This window comes from Acomys russatus, chromosome 23 (genome assembly GCF_903995435.1).
Source record: "Acomys russatus chromosome 23, mAcoRus1.1, whole genome shotgun sequence".
In the NCBI taxonomy this organism is placed as follows: domain Eukaryota; kingdom Metazoa; phylum Chordata; class Mammalia; order Rodentia; family Muridae; genus Acomys; species Acomys russatus.
Window position 1 is genome coordinate 24,114,502 of NC_067159.1, and position 26,283 is coordinate 24,140,784.

The 26,283-nt window shown below is 45.7% G+C and overlaps 1 protein-coding gene across 1 annotated transcript in view; it reads left to right on the top strand.

Annotated features, from left to right (window-relative positions):
• Window positions 1-26,283, top strand: part of Abca4 (ATP binding cassette subfamily A member 4) — a 140,788-nt gene that overhangs the window by 49,405 nt on the left and 65,100 nt on the right. Inside the window, 7 exon segments of the mRNA XM_051165778.1 lie at window positions 959-1,075; window positions 1,711-1,911; window positions 15,759-15,964; window positions 16,522-16,698; window positions 18,284-18,506; window positions 22,587-22,808; window positions 24,452-24,656. Of these exon segments, the coding sequence (XP_051021735.1) occupies window positions 959-1,075; window positions 1,711-1,911; window positions 15,759-15,964; window positions 16,522-16,698; window positions 18,284-18,506; window positions 22,587-22,808; window positions 24,452-24,656 (1,351 nt within the window).

The window sequence follows — 26,283 nt, forward strand, 5'->3', positions numbered from 1 at the left end:
GTGTGTGTGAGTGCCTGAGTGTGCACATACACATGTGCATGCATGTGTGTGTGTGTGCGTGCGTGCGTGCGTGCGTGCGTGCCTCTGGGTGTGTGTGTGTGTGTGTGTGTGTGTGTGTGTGTGTAAATATGCTCCTGACACTGACCCTCCCACTTATTTTCCCCTAAATGGAGTCCTGGTTTCCTCCCCCATGCACAGTCATGGCAGGAATGCCTCGCTCTGGTGCCCTGCTTCGGCACGCCTTCTCTGAAGCGGCCTGCAGTGGAGTTTTCTTCTCCACTGTGTGACTTACATCCCTAATGGAAATGTTCAGTGTTCCCTGATCCCTGGTTTCCTAGAACAGGCAAAGATGGGGAGAAGGGTGGCTATTCACTCACTAGGATCCCAGCTGTAACTTAATAGGCTTGGAAACAACATCGCTGTTGCATGTACCTCTGAGATACTAACAAATTAGATTCTGTCAATCCTGGCATCTAAGAAATGGCAATATTCCAGGAAAGGAAAAGCACGTCCAAGAAGACCCTTGTGGGCTGGAGAGGTGGCTCAGCTGTTAAGAGAACTGTCTGTTCTTCCAGAGGACCAGGGTTCAGTTCCCAGCACCCACATGGCAGCTCACAACTGTAACTCCATTTCCAGAGGATCTGATAACTGTTTTCTGACTTTCATAGGCACAAGGCATACACGTCCTTGTATGCCTTGCACTCCTCCATAGACATACATGAAGACAAAAGACCCATATACTTAAAATAATAATAAAAATAATAATAATAATAATAATAATAATAATGATGATGATGATGATGATGATGATGATGAATAAGATGAAGAAAAAGAGAGAAGGAGGAACTTTGCCCAAACATTAAGGGTTTGTGATGAGGGCAGGAAAGACAGAAGCAAAGCTTTTTTTTTTTTTTCTTACAATGTCTTTTAATTTTTTCTCTCTGTGTCTACTTTTTAGGCCAACTCAACTTTTGAAGAACTGGATCGAGTTAGGAAGCTGGTCAAAGCCTGGGGAGAAGTGGGGCCCCAGATCTGGTACTTCTTTGAGAAGAGCACACAGATGGCCATGATGAGAGTAAGGATGCTTGCAGCCTAGGTGGGGAAGGAGGAGAAGGGCCATACAGTTCATCCCTGCTCAAATCAGACCACACTGTAGCAAGCAGAACCCCGGGCAATAGTGGAAACCGTCATGGAGGGGAGTCACTGGTGTCAGATGGGATGTACTTCTTAAATTCTGGGGCATACAATTTAAAAGACGGGGCAGCATCTTTCCCATGAATGTACTTGAGGGCCTCAGATTCCAAAGGGTGCCTCCTGAAGAGGCCAGCTCTCTACTGCCAAGATGGTCACTTGTGTTTGTCTGGGCTCATTTGCAACTTTGTCAAGCCAAGAGGTGAGAGTTGTCAATAGCAGGGAAATTAAAATCAGAACAAAACAGAAAGCCACAAAAAGGAAATCTTCTGTATCATTCATATGCTCGCCAGTACCCTTCCCATATGCCGTTTTGTCTCTACTCTACTCTAGAAGCCTTTGTGTTTGAAGGGAATGATAGAAGCCCACATGCCTTGTAATGAGAGGAAGACCTACTAGCTTGTTTAGTTGGCCATTGCATCTCAATCATTAGTCATTAGAAATCTGACATGCTCTAAGAATAAGACGGAAGAGCCTGTGTAATTCTTAATTTCTATGACTATGCTTCTTCTTCCCAAGGATATCCTCAAGCACCCAACAGTAAAAGACTTTATAAATAGGCAGCTCGGAGAAGAAGGCATTACCATTGAAGCCCTACTAAGCTTCTTCCCTAATGGTCCCCGAGAAAGCCAGGATGATAATGATATGGCCAACTTTGACTGGAGGGACGTATTTAACATCACAGACCGCTTCCTACGCCTGGCTAATCAGTACCTGGAGGTAAGAGGCAGCGATCCACTGAGGACCATAGTCAGCCTCTTAAAGAGACTGCCATGGGTAAGGGTAGCAATCTGTTAGTCAGTCAGCTGGTGTTGGACTCAGTCTTGCATCCTTCGCACGAAGAGGTAAGAGTTCCATGGCCATCTAACAGGATCTTCTCAGGAGACCCCTCTATGTTTACACGAAACTTTCCTTACATGTTGCTAAATTCATGACTCCTCTGGCTTGCTCTCTCCTTCTCCCATCCTTAACTCTTTCCCATCTGCCATTTTTCCGATGACCTTCTATTGGCCAGTGCCCACCAAACCTTGAGTCTGAGTCTTGTGGATTGCTGGACACCCCTAACCCCAAAGTCCTAAGGCCTATAAGATTCAACATGTGTCAAAAAAAAAAAAAAAAAAAAAAAAAAAAAAAAAACACCTTACATCCTCTTATCCTAGTAAAGGTCTGCACTTCTTATGACTGTTTATTTCACCAGCCTTTGCTCAGATTCTCAAGCTAAGAACTGCAGGGTCATCTTTAATTTTTCTTTCTTCTTTACTGTCAGTGAAGGACTGGCTGTATACTGAGGGTGTCTTGGTGCCATTTCTGTGCCATGTGTTTTTGCCTCCACTTGCCTTCTCTCATCCTCCAGCAATTCCATGAGGCGTGCAGTGTTATCACTGCCAACGTGCAGATGAAGAAGGCAAGGCTTAAAGAACTTGAATGTGATCCCACAGACATTAGGAGTACCAAGCAGAGTCCAAATTTGGGTGTGCCTGAATTCAGAGCCAGCCCTGATGACCTCTTTCTTCCTCCTCTGTCATACCCAGCCACCCTGCTCTAGCTTTCCTACTCTTACATATCTCTGGACCGTGTCTCTTGCTCTCTGAGCTCTGTGAGGGCTTGGGGCCTCTGTACCAGCCTGTCCGAGCAGCTTTCTCCCTGGATTCCAGGGTTCAATCTCTGTAAATCCAGGCAATTCCTCCACACAGACAAACACAGACACCAGCATCACATTCCAAACACACATCTGCTTGCATCACTCGAAAGTTTAAAGTCCGAATGACTCAACACCAAAGCATCCTGCCTGTTCCTCTCCATTGGTAAAGCCTCAGCTGCTGACAGCCCTCGGTGCTCATCCCTACATCAAAAATTCCACAGAAGGAGGGAACGCCTTTCACACAGCACAAGCAATACCCCCAAAGGGAGCCCTGCTCCACCAAGCTTCTGGGCCTTAATGCCTCTGGAAGGGAGTAGTTCAGACATGGGAGGCCTGGAGCGCATGCCACCATGGGAGACTTTAAGCAAGATTCCCAGGAAGCAAGGGAGGCATTTTCCCAAAAGAAATGTCTATCTACTCAAGCCTGAAGTGACTTTCCCTTTGCCACCATCTACCTGTTAATCCTTAGTCTGTTTTCTTTGTGGTGCTCAGGGTAAAACAATGTTTTTGTGAGGTATATGAAGAATAATTCTTGTCTTTGACTTGACAGTTGTATCAAGATATGAAGTTTCTTCTTGCTTCTTCTCTCATTCCTTTCTCCCTTCCTCCCTCCCTCCCCCTCCCTCCTTTCTTTTCTCTCTCCATCCTCCTCCCTCCCTCCCTTCCTTCCTTCCTTCTTTCCACACTCACATCTACCAACTGAGCCATATCCTCAACCCTAAAAGAACTATGTTGCCTGAGCATCTTGTGTTTAATACAGTAGTAATGGATACTTAATAGGTATCAGTCTCTCTCTCTCTCTCTCTCTCTCTCTCTCTCTCTCTCTCTCTCTGGTTTTACGAGACAAGACAGGCTTTCTCTGTGTAACCCTGGCTATCCTGGAACTCATTTTGTGAAATGTAGATTTTAGGAGTACTTAACCTAATACTTGGCTTCTTCTGAGAAGTAAATGAGCTACATTGTGTAAGACGCTATCATATAAGAAATATTAGCCAATATCAAATTTTAATCAACGTACAAATAGCCCTGGCCTAAGTGGGACCTAGCCTCCAGCTAATGGCCCCCTCAAGCTCCATGGAGCTGTTGACTATTTAGCTTCTCTACCACTGGGACTTCCCTGGGGCTTTGAAGTACAGACCACTGTGACCAAGAGTCAGTCGCCTCCCCATGGAGACCCCTACAAGGCTTTTGATAATGGCAGAAGTGATGATTCACTTTCTTATCATCTTTCCCTTGGGGATAAGGAAGGAGTTGGGGACAGGAAGAAGAAATTACAGTGGGGGGAGACTGGCAGTGAAGGACAGAAAGCCACTGCAGTCTACCTCAGATTTTCTGCATCTGCTCTTGTGTCCTGGGCCACCTGGGGGAGCCTTGAAAAGCCACCACCCCACCCCAGAATGCCTGAGTAGCACACTTGCCTTAAAACTATCTCTCTCATAGTTCTAAAGATTTCCCTAGGACAGGAAAGCTGGTGTGTTGCCACGTATGCCTTATTTAAGAATGTCAGCTGGGTATCACCTTTTCAATAATGGGACTTGAGCTAATGAGATTTGAACACTTCCTCATGGGCCAATCCAAGTGTCCATATCCATGCCTATTCTAAAAACAGAAACTAAACCAAAACACTTAGGAAAATTAGGCAAGCAAATTCTATTACCCATAACAATGGGACATAGAATTTTCATTTTGATACTGGAAAAAAAAAAAAAAAAAACAGAATCTCTGAGAACAAAGAGCAAATCTTTAAGCCTTTCCTCATTATGGGAAGTGAGAGTGTGATTCAGTAGATTGGCTTCTCAGTGACTAGAAGGGTCACTTCCTGCTGAGTGTGAAGCCCTAGCTGCTGACCATCCCACGGAGCAACTTGAAGGATGTCCATTCTCCTGACTGTACCTTGTGGGTCCAGATTAAACAGCTGTACATGGGACTGTCCCACCCATCCCACAAGGACTTATGGTCAAGAATCTCTGTTTCTTATTAGTCATCCTAAGAAATTTGATTTTCTTATATGTACAATTCCAGTTAACAATACACCTACCCTCATAAGGTCATTGTTGATGGGATGAGAGAGAGCACAGGGCACAGCACATCTATCAGACTTGTCTGTAAATGCTGGGGGTGGGGGGTAAATGGGGTGTGCAGGATAACAAGGGACATGGGGATGGGACTGTTCATCTAGAAGGTAGGATAGGACCAATACCTCCTCACAGTGGCTGTAGGGATGATATGAGACACTGGGCTCACACCAAGAACATGCACACATGCACACATGCACACGTGGAAGCTGCCACTCTGAACCGTGAATCAAGTAAAGAGTGTAGCTTTTCTCACAGTCCAACACTGTGTAGTGTTAGTCAAGGCTTGTCATGCTGAACTCTGGCTTAGTCCTAGTGAATGGCTTAGAGTCACCGTTGGGTCTGCCTCTTTCCAAAGGCTAGGAGGAAAGCTCTGGAGGATGAAGGGCTTGGACAGTGACCCAGAGGGCAAGAACTGTTCTTATCCACTGATCCCCTGCCAGATAAAGCTTTCTATGGACTTCCCTCATCCCAGAGCTAATTTCGGTCTTTCTGTTGTTCCTGAGAAACAAAGGTAAAAATGAGACCGACCTCTTGGTTGGAAGGTCAACAGTTGTTTGGGGACCGGGATGTGAGTGACATTTGAGGATCTCCACATCTCTCCCATGTGTAAAGGCTATATTCCCAGATACTGTCTTATCCCTCACTTCTCCAAGTCTAAGGAACTTGACGTTTAGTGAGGACGTTATGGGTAGGACTTTATCTGTGTAGGGGATGTTCATTTGTTTCTTTCTTTACTTTGTGTGTGTGTTAGAGGGCAGAGTAGGGTGTGTCCGTGACATCTGTGGAAATCAGAGGACACCTTGTGGAGTGAACCCTCCTTCTACCACAGTGGTCTCTTGGGGTTGAACTCAGGTTTTCAGGCTTGGTAGCAAGTGACTTTATCCACAGATCTATCTTTCTGGCCCACGTTTAAGTAAATATCTTCAATTCATATGCATGTGCATTTTATGAATAATCTATATTTGTCTCTACCCACATGTTTTCTGTAGAAAAATAAAACTATAAAAGTTAACAAATTAAGCCGGGTGATGGTGGCACATGCCTTTAATCCCAGCACTCTGGGAGGCAGAGGCAGGGGATCTCTGTGAGTTTGAGGCCAGCCTGGTCTACAGAGTGAGTTGCAGGACAGCCAGAGCTACACAGAGAAACCCTATCTAGAAAAAAAAAAGTTAACGAGTTAGTCCACTGATTACTTTTAAGTTAAAATAAATATTTATATTTCTCCTCTTCATTTTTTTTTTTTTTTTTGGTTCAGCAAAAGGTTAGACCTAGCATAAATCAAATATTACTTAAAGTTCACAGTAGATTTAAATTTCTTAGTACATTTGAATTTCAGGTCTTAAATTTCATATCAGGAAGCTGAATTCAGCCAAACTTTAAAGAAAGCATGCATTCATGAACTGCCTTTCCTTGGCTGTCAGCTCAGCCAGTGTATGTACATGCTCTTTATGAACTGGATGGTGGTCATTCTCTTGAATTATCAGCCTTTGTTTTTTCACTACTTTTCTTTGGCACTTTTAATACCTCTGGCCACGTGCCATCACCATCCAACCATGTTGTTCTCAGGGACTGTATTTTTCAGGCTACCTTAAGGGATGGGGGGAAATCGGATAGGGAAGATGGCGTTGGACTGTGTAATGTGTTGTAGAATTAGAAGTGCAGATATTGGCTGGGGACCCGTATTGCTTTTTTCTGTTAACTCAGTGACCCCAGATACTAGGGAGGTATTGTAGGAAAGTTAGACAGAGTACAGAAATCTACACCACAAGAGCAATTATTATTTCAAGGGCCATGAAGTACATCCTAAGGAACTCACAATTGCTGTATTTTAAGCCTCTTTGATCTCTCAAAATCCTAGAGCTCTCCTGGTGGTGGTGGTGCATGCCTTTAATCCCAGCACTTGGGAGGCAGAGGCAGGTGGATCGCTGTGTGTTCAAGGCCAGCCTGGTCTACAAAGTGAGTCCAGGACAGCCAAGATAACATAGAGAAACCCTGTCTCGAAAACAAACAAATAAACAAAAGCCAAAAACAAAAACCAAAAAAACAAATTAAAGCGAGAACAAAAAAGTTGGAGTTCATTCTTTCGTGTAGGTAATTACACAAATTGACCTAGGAACAGCTAAGAATTACTGTTAACCCTTGGCTCCCCAGAAGCTCACTCTCTACAAATACAAAAGCAAGTTTACAAGTCATCCAAGTCCTGCCAGCTCATCCCCATGCTCTCTTTCTTCTTCTTGCTCATGGGTGGCTGCTTTCAGAGGCCCATTTGGACTCTCCTAGCTCCTCACCAGGCCTCCAGGCTCTCACTGCTTCCGTTGAGTTTCCACATCGTCTCCGATGAGACATTCTCAAACCCAAGCCCCGACATGAAATATGGCTTACAGCAGCTCCTCAGGAGGGCCTCACCACTGTGAAGATAAATGGCCTCCACAGCTCTTTCACCTCCTCTGAGAATGCCCCAGACCTCTCAACTTGGACAGTGTCACCTTCCCCTACTTGCTCTGCTCCACTGGCTGGTCACACCCTGACCCAGGCCTCAGCAGTGTTCTACCCTTCTTTTTTATGTATTCCTTCACAGAAGCCAAATCACAGCTTGTCCATACGCCTCCCCTATGTACATACGTTGACTTGACCGCTTCAAGGGCTCAGACTCCAGCTTGGCTTTCTTTTTGATATCTCAGCTTTGCTGAGGAGATCGGTAGTGACATAAAGTAGACACCAATAAATGCTAAACCTAAGCAGAAAATAGTGATCGTGCTGAGCCTTAAAGGCAAAATTCGGGCTGGAGAGATGGCTCGGTGGTTAAAAAGTACTGGCTGTTCTTCCAGAGGTCCTGAGTTCAATCCCCCAGCAACCACATGGTGGCTCACAACCATCTGTAATACGAGCTGGTGCCCTCTTCTGGTGTGCATGAAGACAGTCTACTCATATACATAAAAATAAATAAATCTTAAAAAAAAAAAAAAAAAAAAAAAAAAAAAAAGACTAAATTTGCTGGCCAAGAAAACCAGAAAGACAATTTTGAAAGAATAGTTTAAATTTAGAGACACTGAGATATGAAGCCGCTGGACAGGTTCACAATGAGCAGGAGGTCTGGGCAGGGTAGGAAGGTAACACTGAGAAATGGTAGTTGCCCAGTGTGGCTTATAGACGCTTCCTTCTGTGTGTGACAAGACACACTCATCAACGTCTATGTATGGGTTCTGTTACTGGGGACAACATAGCTATACATCTGTCTGAAAAATGAGGATAACCCACACGATTCAGGTGACCACCGCTGGTATGGCAGAACTGAGTGTTTGCGACACGGGGTGGTCCTACTGACCAGGACACACACCTCATAGTCCAAGACAGTAGCCCTCACCTCCAGGTGCTGTTGAAGCAATGGAACAGGAAAGTGGGAGGCTTAAAGCATCTGGGATCTGTTAGCCAAATGACAGTAGCTTTCATTGGGACCAGCTGCGTAGACAGCATTGCCCAACCCCCCACCCCCAGCCCCCCAACTTTGAGTCTTTGTGCTCGAACTTCGCCTTTTTATTTGCTTCAATTCTGCATTTATTTGTTTGTTTTAGAAAAAAAAATTTTTTTCTTATTGACATGGATTTCCTTCTTCATTGGTTAGTCACAATGCACTTCCTCGCTGTTTGTTTGTTTGTTTGTTTGTTTTTGAGACAGGGTTTCTCTGTGCACCCTTGGCTGTCCTGGACTCACTCTGTAGACCAGGCTGACCTCGAACTCACAGCGATCAGCCTGCCTCTGCCTCCCAAGTGCTGGGATTACTGGCATGCGCCACCACGCCTGGTTTAGAATGTTTCAGAAGTCTGTTCCCATGCCTGGAACACACAATACCTTGCCTCTAATTCTCCATCGCAAACAACCCAAATAGCGCAAAGTGATTTTACACCGTGGCCTTTTCCATGTAGTTGGAAATAAACCTTGAGAGTTGCAGTTTACATCTGCCAGGAAATTAATTCTGGGATGTTTGCCCACATCCACTGGTGTTTTTCAGAAGGAGCCCCAGGTGTCAGCATGGATACTATCAGGGCTACAGGAGGCCTCCACTGGTGTTTATCAGCTGTTTTAAAAAGATGTAAGGCAGGATTAGAAAGCCTCAGTGCCTCCCTTTTCTCCCCTACCAGACCTAGATGCCTTTGGGGTGTCATGGTCAAAATATGACTATTTATGCGCAACTGTCAGCACAAGTGCCAGGCGCCTTTGATTATCAAGTTCAAATAAAAAGAAGGATGTTTCCTCTTCGCCTGCCTTAGGCACAGTTACCACATAACAGATAATTCCATGAATCTATGATTTAATGTTTATGGACCGAGAGGTCGCAGCTCAAGAAGGGAGCCCTCTGCCCCTGCAGCTTCTCCAAGGTGATGTTTTGTTTAGCCATGTCAACAAATGAGTGTCTTCTGCTGAGGGCCTGGGCACAGCCTCTCCAGCCTCTCTCCCTTCCACCAGGGAGAGCCCACAAAACAGCTAGGAAAGGCGGGGCCAGTGAACTTCACGTGGTAGTCGGGGTGGGGTGGGAGGTCTGGGTATTCAGGTCTGCCTTCATCAGTAGGAAGCTGTGGGGAAGTTGGGGGACCCACCCGTTTGTGTGATAGATTGCTGCTTTGTCTGTAGGCTGTCTGAGTGCATTATCATGGCTCTCATTGAGAATCTGAGTTCCTGCTGTGACCTTTGCTCAAAGCTTACCTCTGAGGCCCTAGACACAGGCTTTTCCAAATAGGTGTGCTGAGTTTACGTTGAGCATTTTACACTAAGCCAATCTTGTTGCCAGAGGTACTTCCTGACCTCTGTGATGGCATAGTTTCATAGAAGGGGATAGCATGTAAAAAGAGACTCCGTGGCCTCATTAGAACCCAGAACTGACAAGCCTGTCAAAATAAACTAAATACACCCAACCCAGGACCTCTGCTGAGGGATTTGCCATCAGCTCTGCCTCTTACACACATACATGTTGTAAAAAACAAGCCCATCAGCCAAGATTTTAACTTCCGGGGATTAGTGTATCAGGAGGGAGTGAGGTCACTTGCTGTAAAGCAAATGGCCTCCCCAGGGAATGCATTGTGAATCAAGCCTCACAGGAGCACTTGGGGGCTTCTGACACACATTCAAAGCAGCTTCTATGGCTTGACCTCATCAAGAAAGTTGGATGAGCCAGAGTGGTGAGTTTGAGGCCAGCCTGGTCTACAAATCGAGTCCAGGCTAGCCAGAGCAAAAACAGAAAAAAACCCTGTCTCAAAAAACCAAAACAACAACAACAACAAAAGAAAGTGTGGTGAAGGTGACATGATATTCGTGTTTGGTTTTATAATACCTTCTGCATTTCACCCATGAACAGCTGATAGATAGCTCCTACCACCCTCTCCACGTCCCACTGCCCAGGTGGCTTTATTTTCTGTCCACAGCGGTGTTCTAGCCAGACAATGCAATGGATGAGCTCAGGACAGTTTGTGTCTATCCTCAGACAGATTATTTGAAGAAAATAATTGCTCCCCTCCTTGGACGGACAACTGTCATTAATGAAGTCCTAGCCTGGCAGGAACTTGGAAGTCACTTGATGGTTGACATTCAAAGATATTTTACAGAAACAACAGTAAAATGGTATTTATAAAGTCCTCATTATTCATGGCACAGGGCAGGGTACTGTCGTGGATGAAAACAGATTCTGTCCCAGTGGGAAGTTTGTTTCATTGCACCTTGTACACGGGCTTTGAATGACCATGGTAACTTTTGACCTTCGTGCGATGTGGAGATGAACTGTGTTCATACAAATAAAGCCCGTGGACCAGCTTGGGTCATGGAGTAAGCCATCAGTATTGTGATTGCTGTTTGTTTTCTGTTACCTTCTTGCATTGTTAGAAAACAAAGCCAGGGTCTTGTGCATGCTACACGAGCATTCTACCCTGGCTTTTTTTTTTTTAAGATTTATTTATTTATTATATACACCCAAAGACGGTACCAGATCTCATGACAGATGGTTGTGAGCCACCACGTGGTTGCTGGGAATTGAACCTAGGACCTTTGGAAGAACAAGCAGTGCTCTTAACCTCTGAGCCATCTCTCCAGCCCTCTACCCTGGCTTTTTACTCTTACTGTGAGCCACCCATTGAGACCTTTACACACACTGCCTCATGTGGTCCTTAGACTAAACCCCTGATGTTGGGCTCAGCTCAAATTTCAGTGAGGGCAGCCGAAACCACAATTAGCAAACAGCAAGAAGGGGAGGCATAGAGGACGCCATTGGACCCCAACACTGCACTGTGCCTCTTCCCAAGGCAATTGGAGAATAAAATGGCTCAGATGGTTTAGAATAGAGATGAGGGTTTGCGAACCTGCCAAGTGTTCCCCGTCTAGGAAAACACATCAGGAAATATGACTATGAATCAGCTGCCTGATTAAAAAGCCAGGATGGAGTCCACGTCATCCCAGGAGCCAACAGTATCATTGAAAACATCAGTGTTTATTCCAGGATATTAAAACATAAAGTTCAAAGAGAATGAACGCGGTAGCTCTGGAGGTCATATTATTAACGTTGTATTTGTTTACATCAGCTCTTTTTCCTCCAAGAGTTATAGCCTAGTTGCATCACAGCCAAAAGTCACTTTATAAATTGCTGCCAGTTCTTCATGAGTCTGGGCGGCATAGAATGTTGTTCAAAGCATGGAGGTACAGCTACACTGCAGCACCAGGGCCTGCAAATCGATACCAATTCAGTTCAGAAAACACTTGTTGACTCCCTAGCACGGGAAAATACTATTTCGGAGACCACGTTGAATAGAATATGGCTCTGACCTAAAGGGACTTAATACCACTGGGACTAACCCACATAGAAAACAGTACCCCATGAAACTGAAGACTCAAAGCTTAGGCTGGCATTCAAGAGCATTTTAGTGTTCAACAGCCCCGTGTGATCACTGGCCACATGTTGCATAGAGTAGATAGAGAATAAGTCGGTCACTGCAGAAAATTTCACTAGACACTGTGGCTCTGAAATAAGAGACTTTTGGGCTGGAGAGATGTCTCAGTGGTTAAGAGTGCCGCCTGCTCTTCCAGAGGTCCTGAGTTCAATTCCCAGCAACCACATCATGGCTCACAACCATTTATAATGTAATCTGGTACCCTCTTCTGCAGATAAAGCACTCATATGCAATAAATAAAATAAATAAATCTTTAAAAAGATAATAAGAGACTTCCAGTAATGCCAGGGCTTTGTGGGTGGCATATGGCTTACTCTCAAAGGAACAGTGGGCAGCACCCATGCACGCACTGGAACTGCCAAGGCTCACACTAATGGCATGCATGCGGATTCTGCTTCTGACCTGTGTTGAACTAAGACAAGGTTCTTCATACCTGTGGTCCTATTTGTTTCTGGTAAAGCAAGGACACCAGACCACAGACCTCTACGACATTTTATCCCGGTGCCTCACGATACTAAGGACATTCTCTGTGCGACATCCATGAGAAACCGCTTAAACCAGCTTTCATCTCCCCCAAATAATTGTGATTTTTCTTTTAGAAATTTAATTTCAAATTGCTTCTAATTGCCGTCCTTTTTTTTTTTTTTTTTTTTTTTTTTTTTTTTTTTGAGCCATAATATTTATAAACCGTTATGGTAGTACATTCTGATAATTTAGTTCATGTTTACAATGTATAGAACCAAAATACGATAGTAAGCTTTTCTAGCTCTTCAACATATGGTATGGTTTGGGGGATTCTATACTCCCCTAGTCACTTTGAGAAACATCACAGGTTGTCTTAAGCAGTAGTTACTCTAGTGTACTCACTCACAGAAGCCCAAAGCAAGTCTACTCTGTGTCTTGGCACCCACATTTTATTTCCTTCTCTTCCTTTTTTCTGCTACACCTCCCAGTCTCTAATCTTCTTCTACAAGTCTGATTGACTAGACCCCTCAATGAATGAGGAGATGTAACATCTGTCTGTGTCCAGTTTGTCTTATTTAAACACACACACCAGTTGCTTGTTTGTTTTTCTTTTTCCAAGACAGAGTTTCTCTGTGTAACAGCTCTGGCTGTCCTGGAACTTGCTCTGTAGACCAGGCTGGCCTCCAACTCACAGAGCTCCGCCTCCCTGTGCCTCCCAAGTGCTGGGATTAAAGATGTGCGCCACCACCACCACCCAGCCACACACCAGTTGTAAACTCAACAAACAGCCAAAATGGGATCGTTTTATTGCGCATCTTTGTCAAACCTGGATGTCTTCCTAAAGCAAACTTAAACATGTGTTCTGGTGTGTGTGTGTGTGTGTGGTTTTTGTTTTTTTTTTTGTTTTTGTTTTTGTTTTTTGTTTGTTTGTTTTTTTGGCTTGGTTGGTTTTTATTGTTGTTTGTTTGTTTGTTTTGTTGTTCTTTTTTTGTTTTTTTAGACAGGGCTTCTCTGTGTAGCCTTAGTTGTCCTGGGCTCGCTTTGTAGACCAGGATGGCCTCAAACTCACTGAGATCTGCCTCCTCTGCCTCACTGAGTGCTGGGGTTAAAGGCGTGTGCCACCACTTCTTCATCTTGTTTTAGGACTGGCCAGTGTTAAGTTTAGCAAGTAAGTCCTGTTTGCAAGACAATGACAGGCTGAAGAAAATCTGTTTCCTTTAGCTTTGTGATGTGAGTGTCTATTCTTAAAGAAATCCCAATCCAATTTCCTTTTACCATTACAAGTCTTTTTAAGCCCTGGCCCTGTTGATGTTCCCACACACCTGTGTTTCTCCTGCCTGTATCAGCTAGAAAGGAGATTGCTTTGTTTTCTCTCCTTTTATCTAGAACACCAAGATTGACACGTGAGACCCTCTCCCAGGGCCTGGTGCCTAAGCAGGACAGTTGAGCTCAGAAAATCCAGGGAGGTGAGGGTGGGTTTGTAACACCTTGGTGGTCAACCACAGCACCCTCTAAAGAGACTTTTGTTCTAATACTCTGGGGTAGGCTTCAGAAGTGAGGGGCTTGCTACTTCATAACTGCAATTTTGCCACTGTTATGAAGTGTAATGTTAATAAATAATATGCAGGATATCTGATATATGACCCTAAGGCCCTAAGGGCGTTGCACCCCACATTTTGAGAACCACTGCTCCAAAGCCTAACTACATGAGGACAAACAATATTCATTGCACAGTCTACAGGACCCTTGTGAGCACATGGAAGGATCCGTCTGTAAGGCACACAGAGCTGGATGTGCACAGTAGGCTATGCCTCTGAGCCCTGCCTGGGCCTATCACAGTCTACCCTTAACTCAGGAGCATCTCAGCAGTTTCTCCCCCAGCACAGCAAAGGTTCCGCCTGACTCTCAGGCTCTCCTGGTGCTAACTGCTCTTTAAAGCCTACTACTGCTCATGCCCTCTTCCCTATGGTTATCTGATCTCATACATCATACTCCTGCTTAGAACCCCACAGTGGCCTTATGCATTTTAGGGATGGTCCAGAGTTCTCTTGGTCTTAGCCTGAAAGCTTGTGTCCCGAGAAACCCCTCAGTTGGTCAGTCAAATTCCAACAGGACAAAAGATCTGGTTTCACCTGATGCTCATTTCTGTGTGACTGCGTGGAGATGTCTTGTTGTTGTTATTAATTATTTATTATTATTATTGTTGTTGTTGTTGTTGTTGTTATTATTATTATTAATTAATTAATTTAACAAAATGCTAATGCCCTGGCCTTGTCTCTCAAGATTCTGAAATAGAGATTTTGGTGTCTTTAAAGCTAGTCAGTGCTCCAAAGCTTGAGGGAGGGTGAGAACAACATCTCTATTGCTTTAGGTCCCCAAAGACCCCAGTGCCACTCTTCATGGGCAAACTGACCTTTATTGCCCTTCCTCCTCCTGCTTGGGACTCTTCCTCCAGGCAGCCTTCCCTGATCCCTCCCAGCATACCCAGCCCTCCTCTGGATGACCTGAGTCTTTTAGGCCAGCCTCCTGATCATTCTGCCCTGCGCTTATTGGGTGAACGCAGTCTCTCCCTTGTCACGTGTGAGTTTGTCTCAGGTAGAGATTGCTATCTTCTCTCCTTGTACCCGGGGGAGCCACGCAGGCTCTGGCATATTACATATACTCGGTAAATATTCGTCGAACAAATTAATCAAGACAAGGCCATCTGACCAGTTGTGAGTTACATTCTAACAACAACGGACACAGCCTTCTCAGTGTAAAACAAATGCCAGTACAAAAAAATGACTTCAGCAAGTCTGTACCACTGGGCAACCTCTCAACCCTCCATTTAAAGGAAATTCTTAGTTTTTTCTTCTATGCTTTCTCCACCCCCCCACCCCACCCCTTCCATGACACAGTTATGATAATTCCACTTTTTCATCATAAAAGTTGTAAATGGAAATGATTTCTCAGATTAAATCATCTTGGCTGTCTGCTTCTTTGCTTTTTTTCCTCCCTGATCCATCCCTCAGCTGGCTAGCCTGTGTGTTTTTGGAGAGAGCCAGGAAGGTTCAACGCCAGGAATGTTTCTCTCTTTAAAAGTCTTTTATCCTCAGGCTTTCTCATCTTCAAAGCAGCCTGTGTCCACCATGACCCCACTCCCTCGCCTCCCCATGCTGGGGAGTGAGAACCTTGGGTATTTGTGTCATTTTGAGAACTTGCATATTTGGACTGCTTTGGACAACTGGGCAGTGTGCTCTCCATTAACTCTTCAAGGATAAGAGCTTAACATCATTTCCAGTGCCCTCACTACCCCTGAACCTAGGCACATGAAGAACTTAATCCTGGAGTTAAACGCATATGTGTTGTATAGGTCTTTTTGTGGTGGACCCATCCCTTGAGCAGTAGAATTTCCTCTGCCTCCTTGGGTACAATTAAATCTCATATTCTCTCCACCTTTGTGTGTGTCTACAGTGTCTGGTCCTGGATAAGTTCGAAAGCTATGATGATGAAGTTCAACTGATCCAACGAGCCCTGTCTCTCCTGGAGGAGAACAGGTTCTGGGCTGGAGTGGGATTCCCCGACATGTATCCGTGGACCAGCTCCCTACCACCCCATGTGAAATACAAGATCCGGATGGACATAGATGTGGTGGAGAAAACCAATAAGATCAAAGACAGGTGATGGTTCAGTCTTGCAAGACTTCTCCAAAACCCATGGCGAATTGTATTTGGTAGAGAGCAGAGGATTAAGGGTAAACACAGCCTGTAAATCAGTGACGTAAGCTAAACCGGGAGGAAGTATGGTTTGTGCAGATCCAAGCAGGTGGAAGCGATTGCCTTGTGAGTCATGTCATTGCTGGAGTTAACACTGTGGTCCAAACACTATGATTAGTCTGAGAAGATTTAGGACATCCGTTATCCACCGGTAGGTTGTGACCCTCTCACAGGGGTCACCTAAGACCATCTGAAAATATGGATATTTACATTACAATTCATAAGAAGTAGCAAAATTACAGTTAAGAAGTAGCGGCGACGATAATGTTAAGGTGGGGGGGTGGGTGGTCCCCACAACATGAGACACTGTATTAAAGGGTTGCAGCATCAGGAAGGTTGAACACCGATGATCTAGAAGGCTGTGTCAAGAGATTGAGCTCTAAGGCAAGTTGGCATTGTGAATCGAGTGGGTTGCCCATCTCCACTTACATCCTTTCTCCCTTCATCCTGTGCATCCTTAGGTACTGGGATTCTGGTCCCAGGGCGGATCCTGTTGAAGATTTCCGGTACATCTGGGGAGGCTTTGCCTATCTACAGGATATGGTTGAGCAAGGGATCATAAGGAGTCAGGCCCAGACAGAGGCTCCGATTGGAGTCTACCTCCAGCAGATGCCTTATCCCTGCTTTGTGGATGACTCGTGAGTTCTTGGTCTCTATCTTCCTCCCTGAGCTGAAAAGTAGTAAATATGGTACTCTCAAGGCTCCAGTGTCTCCTGAAGGAACCCCAAGGGACAAGGGGCCACACTGCGGTGAATAGGGTTCTGACTAAATAAGCTGCTGGCCCTGGCACTCCAGATAGAAACAGAGGAGAAAGTAAGATAGTAGGGTGTTGGGGGTACAAAAGAGAAGTTAGAGGTTAAAACAATAGGAGTAGGTTGAAGGAGGGGATGCTGGCTGTTCAGATTTCCACTTCGTATTATGTTTGGTATGTAGAAGGCCCAGTGGTTGCAAAGATCAGCAGATTTGGACTGCATGGCAAGTGGGTCTGGTATCTAGGAGCCTCCGAATAATGCAGCTCCCTCTCTAATTAACATTCCTATGATGTATGCTTGGTGGAAAAGTAGAGGTATGTGTTGGGTGAGCTCTGGCCTCCTATCCTGACCACCTCATCCGAACACCTGTCCATCTTTTTGGCTAGTAGCCAAGCGAACAGCCTACTGTTTTGTTGAAAATTGATTTTGGAGTAGGGGGCAAAGGAACAGAGAGGGAGAGGTGCTCCAAAGGGTTATTACCATGGTAGATGGGGTCAGTAATATTCCCTGACCTAGAGTTGGCTTAGGAATTTAACTCCTGCGGTGTTGGGAACATTGGAGAAGTCACTATAGCCTGTATGTGTTGGCTGTGGGAGTCCAGGAAGCCAAGACTGCAAAAACGTGGAGAAAAGAGTCCAATTGCCAGCTGGAGAGTTTGTAAAATAAAGCCCAGTGTGGCCACAGGAAAGTAGCTATCAACACTGTGACCCCATCTGTTCTTTAGCTCTGCAGAAGACTGCAGAGATAACATGGCCATTCAACAGTTAGTTTTCCTTTGGATAAGAAGCAGAGATAAAAAGTAGAGCCAAGGGCAAAAGCCCAGGTCCATTTTCAGGATCAAAAGATGAGGGGGAGAGTTGGTAGGGAAATAGGTAAGTGTGGAGAGGCACTGGGAATTGGGGTCATTCAGTATGAGAGAGTCCTCTGGCGGCCAACCCCAGAGGTGCATGCTTTTTGATTGGTTCTCTCCCTAGGGCCATTTTGAGTGAAACTACCCTCCCACGCTGGCATTGGGCCCTTCCTGTGACAACACCCGAGAGTTTCAATAGATAATAATCCCAAGGGCTTTACTAGTGCCTTATTCACAGGGAAAAACCTGTAAAGCTTACCCTAATGTGATTCCATCATGCCAAATCCATTCTGCTTGCTGAGAACTTATCCTGGGATCTACCTCGTTTAGGAACAGCTGGTGGTGGCTGTTGGATCACAGACTTGTTCCGATCACAACCTGTATCATCATGTTTACAGTCCTCCCTATAAGCCTTTACAGGGGAGGTATATACTTTGGCAGAGACAGTGTGGTTTTATTCCTATACTTATATAGCATTCATCTGAGCTGTCAAGGAAGGCACCATCTTACGCTAAAGGAAAATCATTCCTCATGGCAAATGAATATAAATATTCAATAAATGTTTACTTCATCTCTGCCAGCCACAGGATGCTCTGTTCTGCTTCCTTCCTCTCACTTTAGCTTTATGATCATCCTGAATCGCTGTTTCCCCGTCTTCATGGTGCTGGCGTGGATCTACTCTGTCTCCATGACTGTTAAGGGCATCGTCTTGGAAAAAGAACTGAGGCTGAAGGAGACCTTGAAAAACCAAGGTGTTTCTAATGCTGTGATTTGGTGTACCTGGTTCCTGGACAGCTTCTCCATCATGTCAATGAGCATCTTCCTCCTGACACTGTTCATCATGGTAAGTCAGGTGGACAAGACCCTGACACTTTTTAAATGGTTTCACTGGCCTTGCTCTCCTTCTGTTAATGAATGTGTGCCTGGACTAGTTACCTAAGCATTAAAGATAGCAGGACAGGTAGCTTCTCAGCCTTTCAAACAAGGGAGGACACTTAGAGGGCCAGAACCATCAATCCCCTGGCCCTGTCCCCTGCCCCGAAGAGCCATTGTATTGTGACATCTTCCCGTCTCCATCTTCCTGCCTAAGGGAGTCACTCGCTGTCTACATAGATTTTTTTCAATCCATTTCACAACCATGTGGAGGCCGCCATTAGCAAAGCCCAGTATGGAATTATTGTGTGTTCAAAGGTTGTCTCTTCTTTCAAAGACAGAATTGAGTCTAAAGAGTGTTTTCTAGAATTACCATTCCAATATCTGGCAATAGTTAGAATGTGGTAAACACTGCCGGTGATGTGAGGAAGAGATGTGGACAACATGTCAGTCCTCCTCATGGCCAGGCCATTGGCTTCACCAAGCAACAGCCTTCTGCCTGCAAACGTCTCCAAGGACTCTGTTTTAAAGAATGGAATTTGGAGCCTGTCTTTTCTCAGTGATAAGGAGTTTTAGGTGCCATAGAGTATGTCAGTCCATCTTCTGAAAGCCTGTGACTTCCCTACAAGCTAGAATTGAAAATTGTCTCATAATACACTGCTACACTATATATTTTTAGCTCCTTCATAGAAGCAGTTTTTTGTTGTTGTTGTTGTTTTTTTTTTTTTTTTACTCGTTCAAACATGAGTACACACACTTGATACTTTTCGATGTTCATTGGCTAGAAGTTGGTTTCTGGTATAGATTCAGCAAGCTTGTTTGGCTTCATCACTGTCATCATATTGAGTGTCACTCTGCATGGAGCCCTATGTGTAGTGGGCCACAGACTGGATGAGTGTCTCCCATCCCATACTGGATCATGGCTACCTGATCTAAGAACGTTTCAGCATAGCCAACCAACACATATTCATTTAATCTAAATCCTGTCCTTGTCTTCTAGGAAAATGTCCTTGACCTAATGCAGTCTGTCTCTGCTATTACATTATGGCCCAATGGGCTATGATGTGAATCAAGCCCCGTGTTAGAGTCTCCCTAAAGCCAATGCTGAGGGGGAGGTTATTCATTCAAACAACCTCACCTTGCCCAAAGGGGCTTGATGTTTACAAAGGACACCAAAGCTCCACAGAGGTGAGAGGAGCAGCCCCTCCCCCCTTTTATCTCCCAGAGGCCCTCCACTCTGCCCCACACCCTGGTCTGCCGCTTTCACCAGCAGCTGTTTTGTTAGACTTAAAGGACTCAGTGAGTAAATATCTGGGTAAGTGGCCGAGGCTTGCCCTGGCTTCTTACTGATAAGTGACACAGAGATCTGCCTTCCTAAGAATGGGTTTTTAGGACTTCAAAGCTCTTGGGACGTGAGGTAAAGAATGTTCACCAAGAGCTTGTAGCACAAAGAAGCTTCTCCTTGTGGGAACCAGAGCACTGTTCCAATAATGACGGAAACGGAGCTTTCCACACCAAAATAAGGTTTTCCTTTGAGTGACCTCCCCTCCCCCCCTTCCCGACTGTAGCCCTTCCTCCCTAGCTCCACTGTGCAGGAAAGAAGCTGGGAGCAGGAACAATGGGAAGGTTCCATTGTTATCCAGGCTACGAGGAACAGAAAGGAAAGTGGCTGGTGGAGGAAGCTGGGACCCGGGAGATGGTGAGGCTGGCTGAAAGACGGGTATCCCTCTCTGAAAACCACCAGAAAGTCCACAGTTAGATGTTGGCAGGACCTTGCTCTGGGCTCTGATAAGAGTTTGAATTCATTCTACAGAGGACAATGAAAACTCTCCAGCCCAGTCATGGCCTCTCTTTAGATTTCCTTAGACTTAGGGTTTCCTTAAGTGCGGCTCCTGTCCATCCCTCCCTTTCGCATGTTTCCTCTTCATCTAGTTTTCAATCTGCTCCTTCAATGCCCAAGAGGCATGAGAGCATGAAGGAGAAACGGTGGCCATGGCAGATAAGAAGTTCATTAGTTCCGCTTGGTTCTCACGGGCTCAAAACAGATACCGCTAATTGGTCTTTTTCTTTTCTACCAAGAGGAAGGTAGTGATTCAGGGAATCACTATGGGTAGCTCAGAGCCCATTCAGAGATGAGGCAGTTCCAAAAGATGGAGGAAAAAAGACAAAAACGCAGGAAGGTGGGCATAGGATTTTTGGTCTCGGGAATGCTGTGCTGCGCGACATATCTGTATTACAGCACAACTCAACCATGTCCCGTTGAACTGATGGGAGGTAGCCAAGTAAGACTTGACTCTGAAGCTGGAGACATACTTCCAGAATTCTCTGTACCTTTGTGTTCCCAAGAAAAGAATGCGAGGATCTATATGTGTACTGGGGATTTCAGATTCGGGATGGGACAAAGAGGCTGACCCCTTTACAGGGGGTTATGGTAAAGGGGCATGAAGAAGGCCTAATGAAGTTGAACATCTTGGTCTGTCCTACAATGTCAAGGGGCTTGTTCAGAAAAAGTCACTCGCTTGTTCCTACTTTCTACATAGACAATGGGAAAGATAGTAAGTCTTGGACATAGGTTCTATGGAAAGTACAGCATTCATGGAGGAGGCCCAATCCACTTCCAAAGGCTCTGCATCCATCCCTGACATCTCCACCTGGGTACATGGCACGCCTCTCAGCAAGCAAGGGATGAGTCAGCAGGCCGAGTCCAGGCAAAGGGCTTGTCGACAGTGATGTCTTTTTCTTTCTTATTGCAGGGTGTTCGTGATACTGCGAGAACCCTAGTACTCAGGTCTTCCTCCCTTGCCACTACCTCCTTCTCACCAGGAACCTGCTGAGTTGACCCATAATTACTGCTAAAAGATAAAGTTGGGCACATTAAAACATTATTTTTTTTAAATATTTTATTCTTTGAAAGTTTCATACACTTCTACAGTGTATATTGATAACATTCATGACTACCTGCCTCCAACCCTCCTTAATGTCCCCTCATTCCGTGTCCCTCCCAGCTTCGTATCTATTTTATTTTTATGTAATACTGACCTGAGCCCATGTAGTGATTTCTATATGCACATAGATGGGTAAACATCTACTGGGACATAAACAACCTACCAACAGCAGATGCCCAAAAGACAGTGACTCTCCTTTCCTCAGTAGCCATCAACTAACTGCCAGTAGCTGTTCTGCTGGAGTCAGAACTCTGAGCCCATCCCCCACCCATGTGGGAATGTTGACTGGCTGGGTTTTGCGCAAGTAACCCCAGTGGCTGTGAGCTCATGTGTGCAACAGGCATGTCCAGAAGTCAGCAGTTCACACATCTCACCATCTGCCAGCTCTTCCATTCCTCACCTCGTCCTCTCAGCCATGAAGTCCCATGAGCCTCAGACAGTGGTGGGAGGTTGCTAGAGAGGACCGACCCCCAGCTGAGCACTCAACATTATTTATTCTCCACACTTTGACCCGGTTATGTGTCTCTGCATCAACCATTACCCAGAGCAAATAAGGCTTGGGGGACCAAAGTTGAGGGCAACACAAATCTGTGGGTACAGACATAAATATTTAGAGGACAGTTTGATAAAAAAAAATGACAGTAGCTTCTTAACCCAGGATGCATTATCAGCCCATTGTGGCCTTTTGATCAGCTTCACAGTATCAAGCCTCATGAACCAGGCAACAAATGGCCTAGGACTCCACTAAAGGACTAGGGCAGCACGACAAAGAAAATCTTGATTGCTTCCAGTCCCCACTTAGAGATTACTTGGCAGCAGCTGACTGGGTTAAGTTGCTTGGCAGTTGGGTTTTGGTTTACTGGTTCAGGAGCCCAGAACCCTGGAGCTGGCTGAGTGGGCATGGGTGAGACAAAAGAGCTTGACGCTTCTGGGTGTGCATGAAGTTTAAGCGCTAGCAAGCAACTAACTAGCAGGCAGGAGCCCCTTCTAGGCCAACAGAAGGCTTCAGAAGACTCTGATCTCACCGCACACAGGAAGCCCCCTGAGTGGAGCCCTGCCTCTGGGCACAGGTGAGACATATTAACTTGTGATCTCTTTGATTTCAGCATGGACAAATCCTCCATTACAGCAACCCCTTCATTCTCTTCCTGTTCCTGTTGGCCTTCTCCACTGCCACGATCATGCAGTGTTTCCTGCTCAGTACTTTCTTCTCCAAGGCCAGCCTTGCAGCAGCCTGCAGCGGGGTCATCTACTTCACTCTCTACCTACCACAAATCCTGTGCTTTGCCTGGCAGGACCGGATGACAGCTGACCTGAAGACGCTTGTGGTGAGGCCCCCTAGCCTGTGATGTAGATTTCCCCTGATGACTTTGTAGCCTCTTGGCCCTGCTCTCTGAGAAGGTCCACTTTGCCTCTTGACTCAAGAGGACATGAGATTGAAAGGCTAAATGCAAAGCCTGGTTTAGGATCCAGAGTGAGCATAGCCTTTGCCTTGAGCAATGTAGCAAGCAGTTAGGCCTCCGTAGACCTGCTTGACTGCAGTGCCCTGGGAAACCATGAGAAAACCGAGTCAGCACCCCGCTTCCTTTGTTTTTGCGTGAGAGAAGAACCAACTGCCCATTTCCTTCACCTTCTTTTCTTCCTGTTTGAGAAGCATCAGGTGAAAGAACACTGACTGCCCCTCCCCCCTTTAAACGTCAGTCTGCTCAGAAAGATGGCTGCATTAATTACAGCGGGGCTCTTTGTTCTAAAAGAAATTGGATGAGAGAATCTCTGTGTCTTACTTGTGCTCTAGCGGTGTATGCAAAAAAGGATGTGGAAATGAGCCCCACTCCCCCACCATCGCCACCATGAGGCTCTCTGGCCAAGAGAAGACTCCAGAAGCTGGCTTCTAATGGCCTGAGAGAACTCTTAGCTCAGGATTCCCAAATGAATGTAGGTCTTTTTTTTTTTTTTTCTAATTGTTTTCAAGTGGGCTAGTTCTACCCTCTCATTAGCCTCAGCCCTAAAGGGTGCAGTTTTCTGAGCCTTCCAGAATCTTTCCTTCTCGGTGTTACGTCAGTAAGGACTACTGCCTGCTTCTCTGCCAGAAGAACCTGTTCTTAGGACTCCCAACTCTGGGACATCTGCCTTTCATTTCTCCTGTTAAATAAGAACTTAATTGCCACTATTTATAGCGCTCAGTTTTCTAAGACGATCACAATGGTTAATAGTAAGAAACTCTGTGACTCAGGCTGTGGGCAGAGCCTGGTAATTTTGGTAATCGTAGGGCTGTTGGGAAGCCACAGTTAGCTTCTTGGACCTACCAGGAAGCTTCAGGTCTGGCAAGTCCAGATAAGAGCTGGGTTGAGTTAATTTTATAAGTGCATGTGCATGTGTGTGTATACATATAGCAAGAGACTTTCTTCCTTTGGCTGAAACTCTGAACTCCATCCAGGGTTCTCCAAATTACAGAGAACTGTCTCAGCAAAGGAAAGCGTGCTCTGATGTGTCAGGGACCACCCATGGTGACTTGGCTGGTGCACTTCCTCTTCAGACTTCCTTCTGCACTCTTTCTAGCCAGTGGACTAGTTTCTGCATGGGAGAACCTAAGATGAAGGCTAGCGCTCTCACTGGCCATAGGACAAAGATGACTTTGAGCCTCCTTTCCTTGGGAGTCTCACAGAGCAGCTCAGTGTGGCATCTTCCTTCTGCCCAGAACTGTGTGTTCTCCTGAAAGTGGAAGGTGGAGTCTTTGTCATCCTATGCTGGCCTAATTATATTCTATTGAGCAGGTTGAGAGGTGGCTCACTAGGCATCAGGTATGAGCTTTTGAGGCCTGCCAAGCATTTCTAGAATTTTCTTCCCATGAGAAGAGTACTTTAAACCTTCCCGGAGTGGCCTCACACTCAGACATAACCCGGACCCACTTTGGTCCTCCTCTGTCTCGTGCCTCGTGGCCACTTTCCCTTATTGTCTCTGCCCATTGCAGAGCCTGATCTCTCCTGTGGCATTCGGGTTTGGCACTGAGTACCTGGTCCGCTTCGAAGAGCAAGGCCTGGGTCTGCAGTGGAGCAACATTGGGAAGAGTCCCATGGAAGGGGACGAGTTCAGTTTCTTGCTGTCCATGAAGATGATGCTTTTTGATGCCGTTCTGTATGGGTTGCTTGCTTGGTATCTTGACCAGATTTTTCCAGGTAAGAAAGGAAAAATAAGGCTACTTAATCTCACCATCTCAAGAGAATTAGACTCTTAAGATGTAAAGGTCTGGACCAACCTTCTGGTTTAAACTTGATGCCCTCTGAGCTCCCAGGGCCAGCATTGGAATTTACAGCTAGGGCTGGGCGGTGGTGGCCCAAACCTTTAATCCCGGCATTTGGGAGGCAGAGGCAGGCGTATCGCTGTGAGTTCGAGGCCAGCCTGGTCTACAAAGCAAGTCCAGGACAGCCAAGAAAACATAGAGAAACCTTGTCTCGAAAAAAGAAAAAAAGAAAAAGAAAAAATAAAATAAAAGAACTTACAGCTAGAAGCTAAGACTCCACTAGCACATGATTGTCTCCACTTTAGAAACAGGTGCAGAATTGGAGCTGCGGAGATGGCTCAGCAGGTAAACATACTTGCTGTGCAAGCACGAGGACCTGAGTTCAAATCCCCAGACCCCACATAAAAGCTAGACATGCCTGCTCTATGGAAGTGGAGACAGGTAAACCCCAGGAACTCTTTAGCTGGTCAGAGCAGTTTCCAGTCCAGTAAATGATCCTGTCTCAGTGGAATCGGGTGGAGACAAGCAGAGGAAAACACCTCCTCTAGCCTCTGCATGGATGTGTATAACACACACACAGAGACAGACCGACACACACACACACACACACACACAGAGAGAGAGAGAGAGAGAGAGATATTGGGTAACAAGTGTAGAATCTGCTTCTTTGTCACCACCGATCCACTTTCCCATCCCAAGCCTCCTTCCGCCATCACCTCCTACAGCTGTGTCCTCCTCACTGTACGCAAATGGAGCCTTATGCAATCTAGGCCAGATAGTGTCAAATCCCTTCATGGCCCTTTGCCCTCATTCAGAGTAAAACCCAGTGTCCCAACCCAGCCCTACTCTCACTTCGTTATCTGCTTTCTCCTATCCCTTCAATCTCCTGTCCTTCCTTTCTCCCATGTGTCTTTCTGCTCCACTCACAGTGACCTCTCCACAAAAGTTCAACACGCTGAGTTCATTTCCTCTGCAGGACCATCATGCCTGTTGTTTTCACTAGTGCACTCTCTCTCTCTCTCTCTCTCTCTCTCTCTGTGTATGTGTGTGTTTGTTGTTTGTCCCGCCTCCCCCCTCTCCTCATCCCCTCCACAACCCCCATCCTCCCCCCACCCCCATCCCCTCAGCCCCCTACCCCCACTCCCACCCCTGGCTATTCCTCCAGTCTGCAGGCTCTCTCCCTCACTTTGCTCAGGTCTCTGTTCAAGCGTCACCCTACCACAGTGATCTCTCTAAAGATGACTAGATTTTTATCATTATATGACCGACATTCCCTCCGTGGCCCCAACTCTTTATCCTACTTTGCTTTAAAGCACGCATCCTCACCACCTGACACGATGCAACCTTATGTATGTGTTTCCTGACTTACCATCCTTCCTAGGATATGAGCCCATGAGAGCAAGAGCAAGATCTGCCTATTTCAACTGTGACAGCCCGGAAGCTTGGTGGACAATGACTCACCAACAACCCTGAAACATAGAAAATCAGCTACCGGATCAGAATTAGCTATTTACAAAGTATCTACTTCACAGAAACTCGGATGTCCCTTCTAATTGGCATTT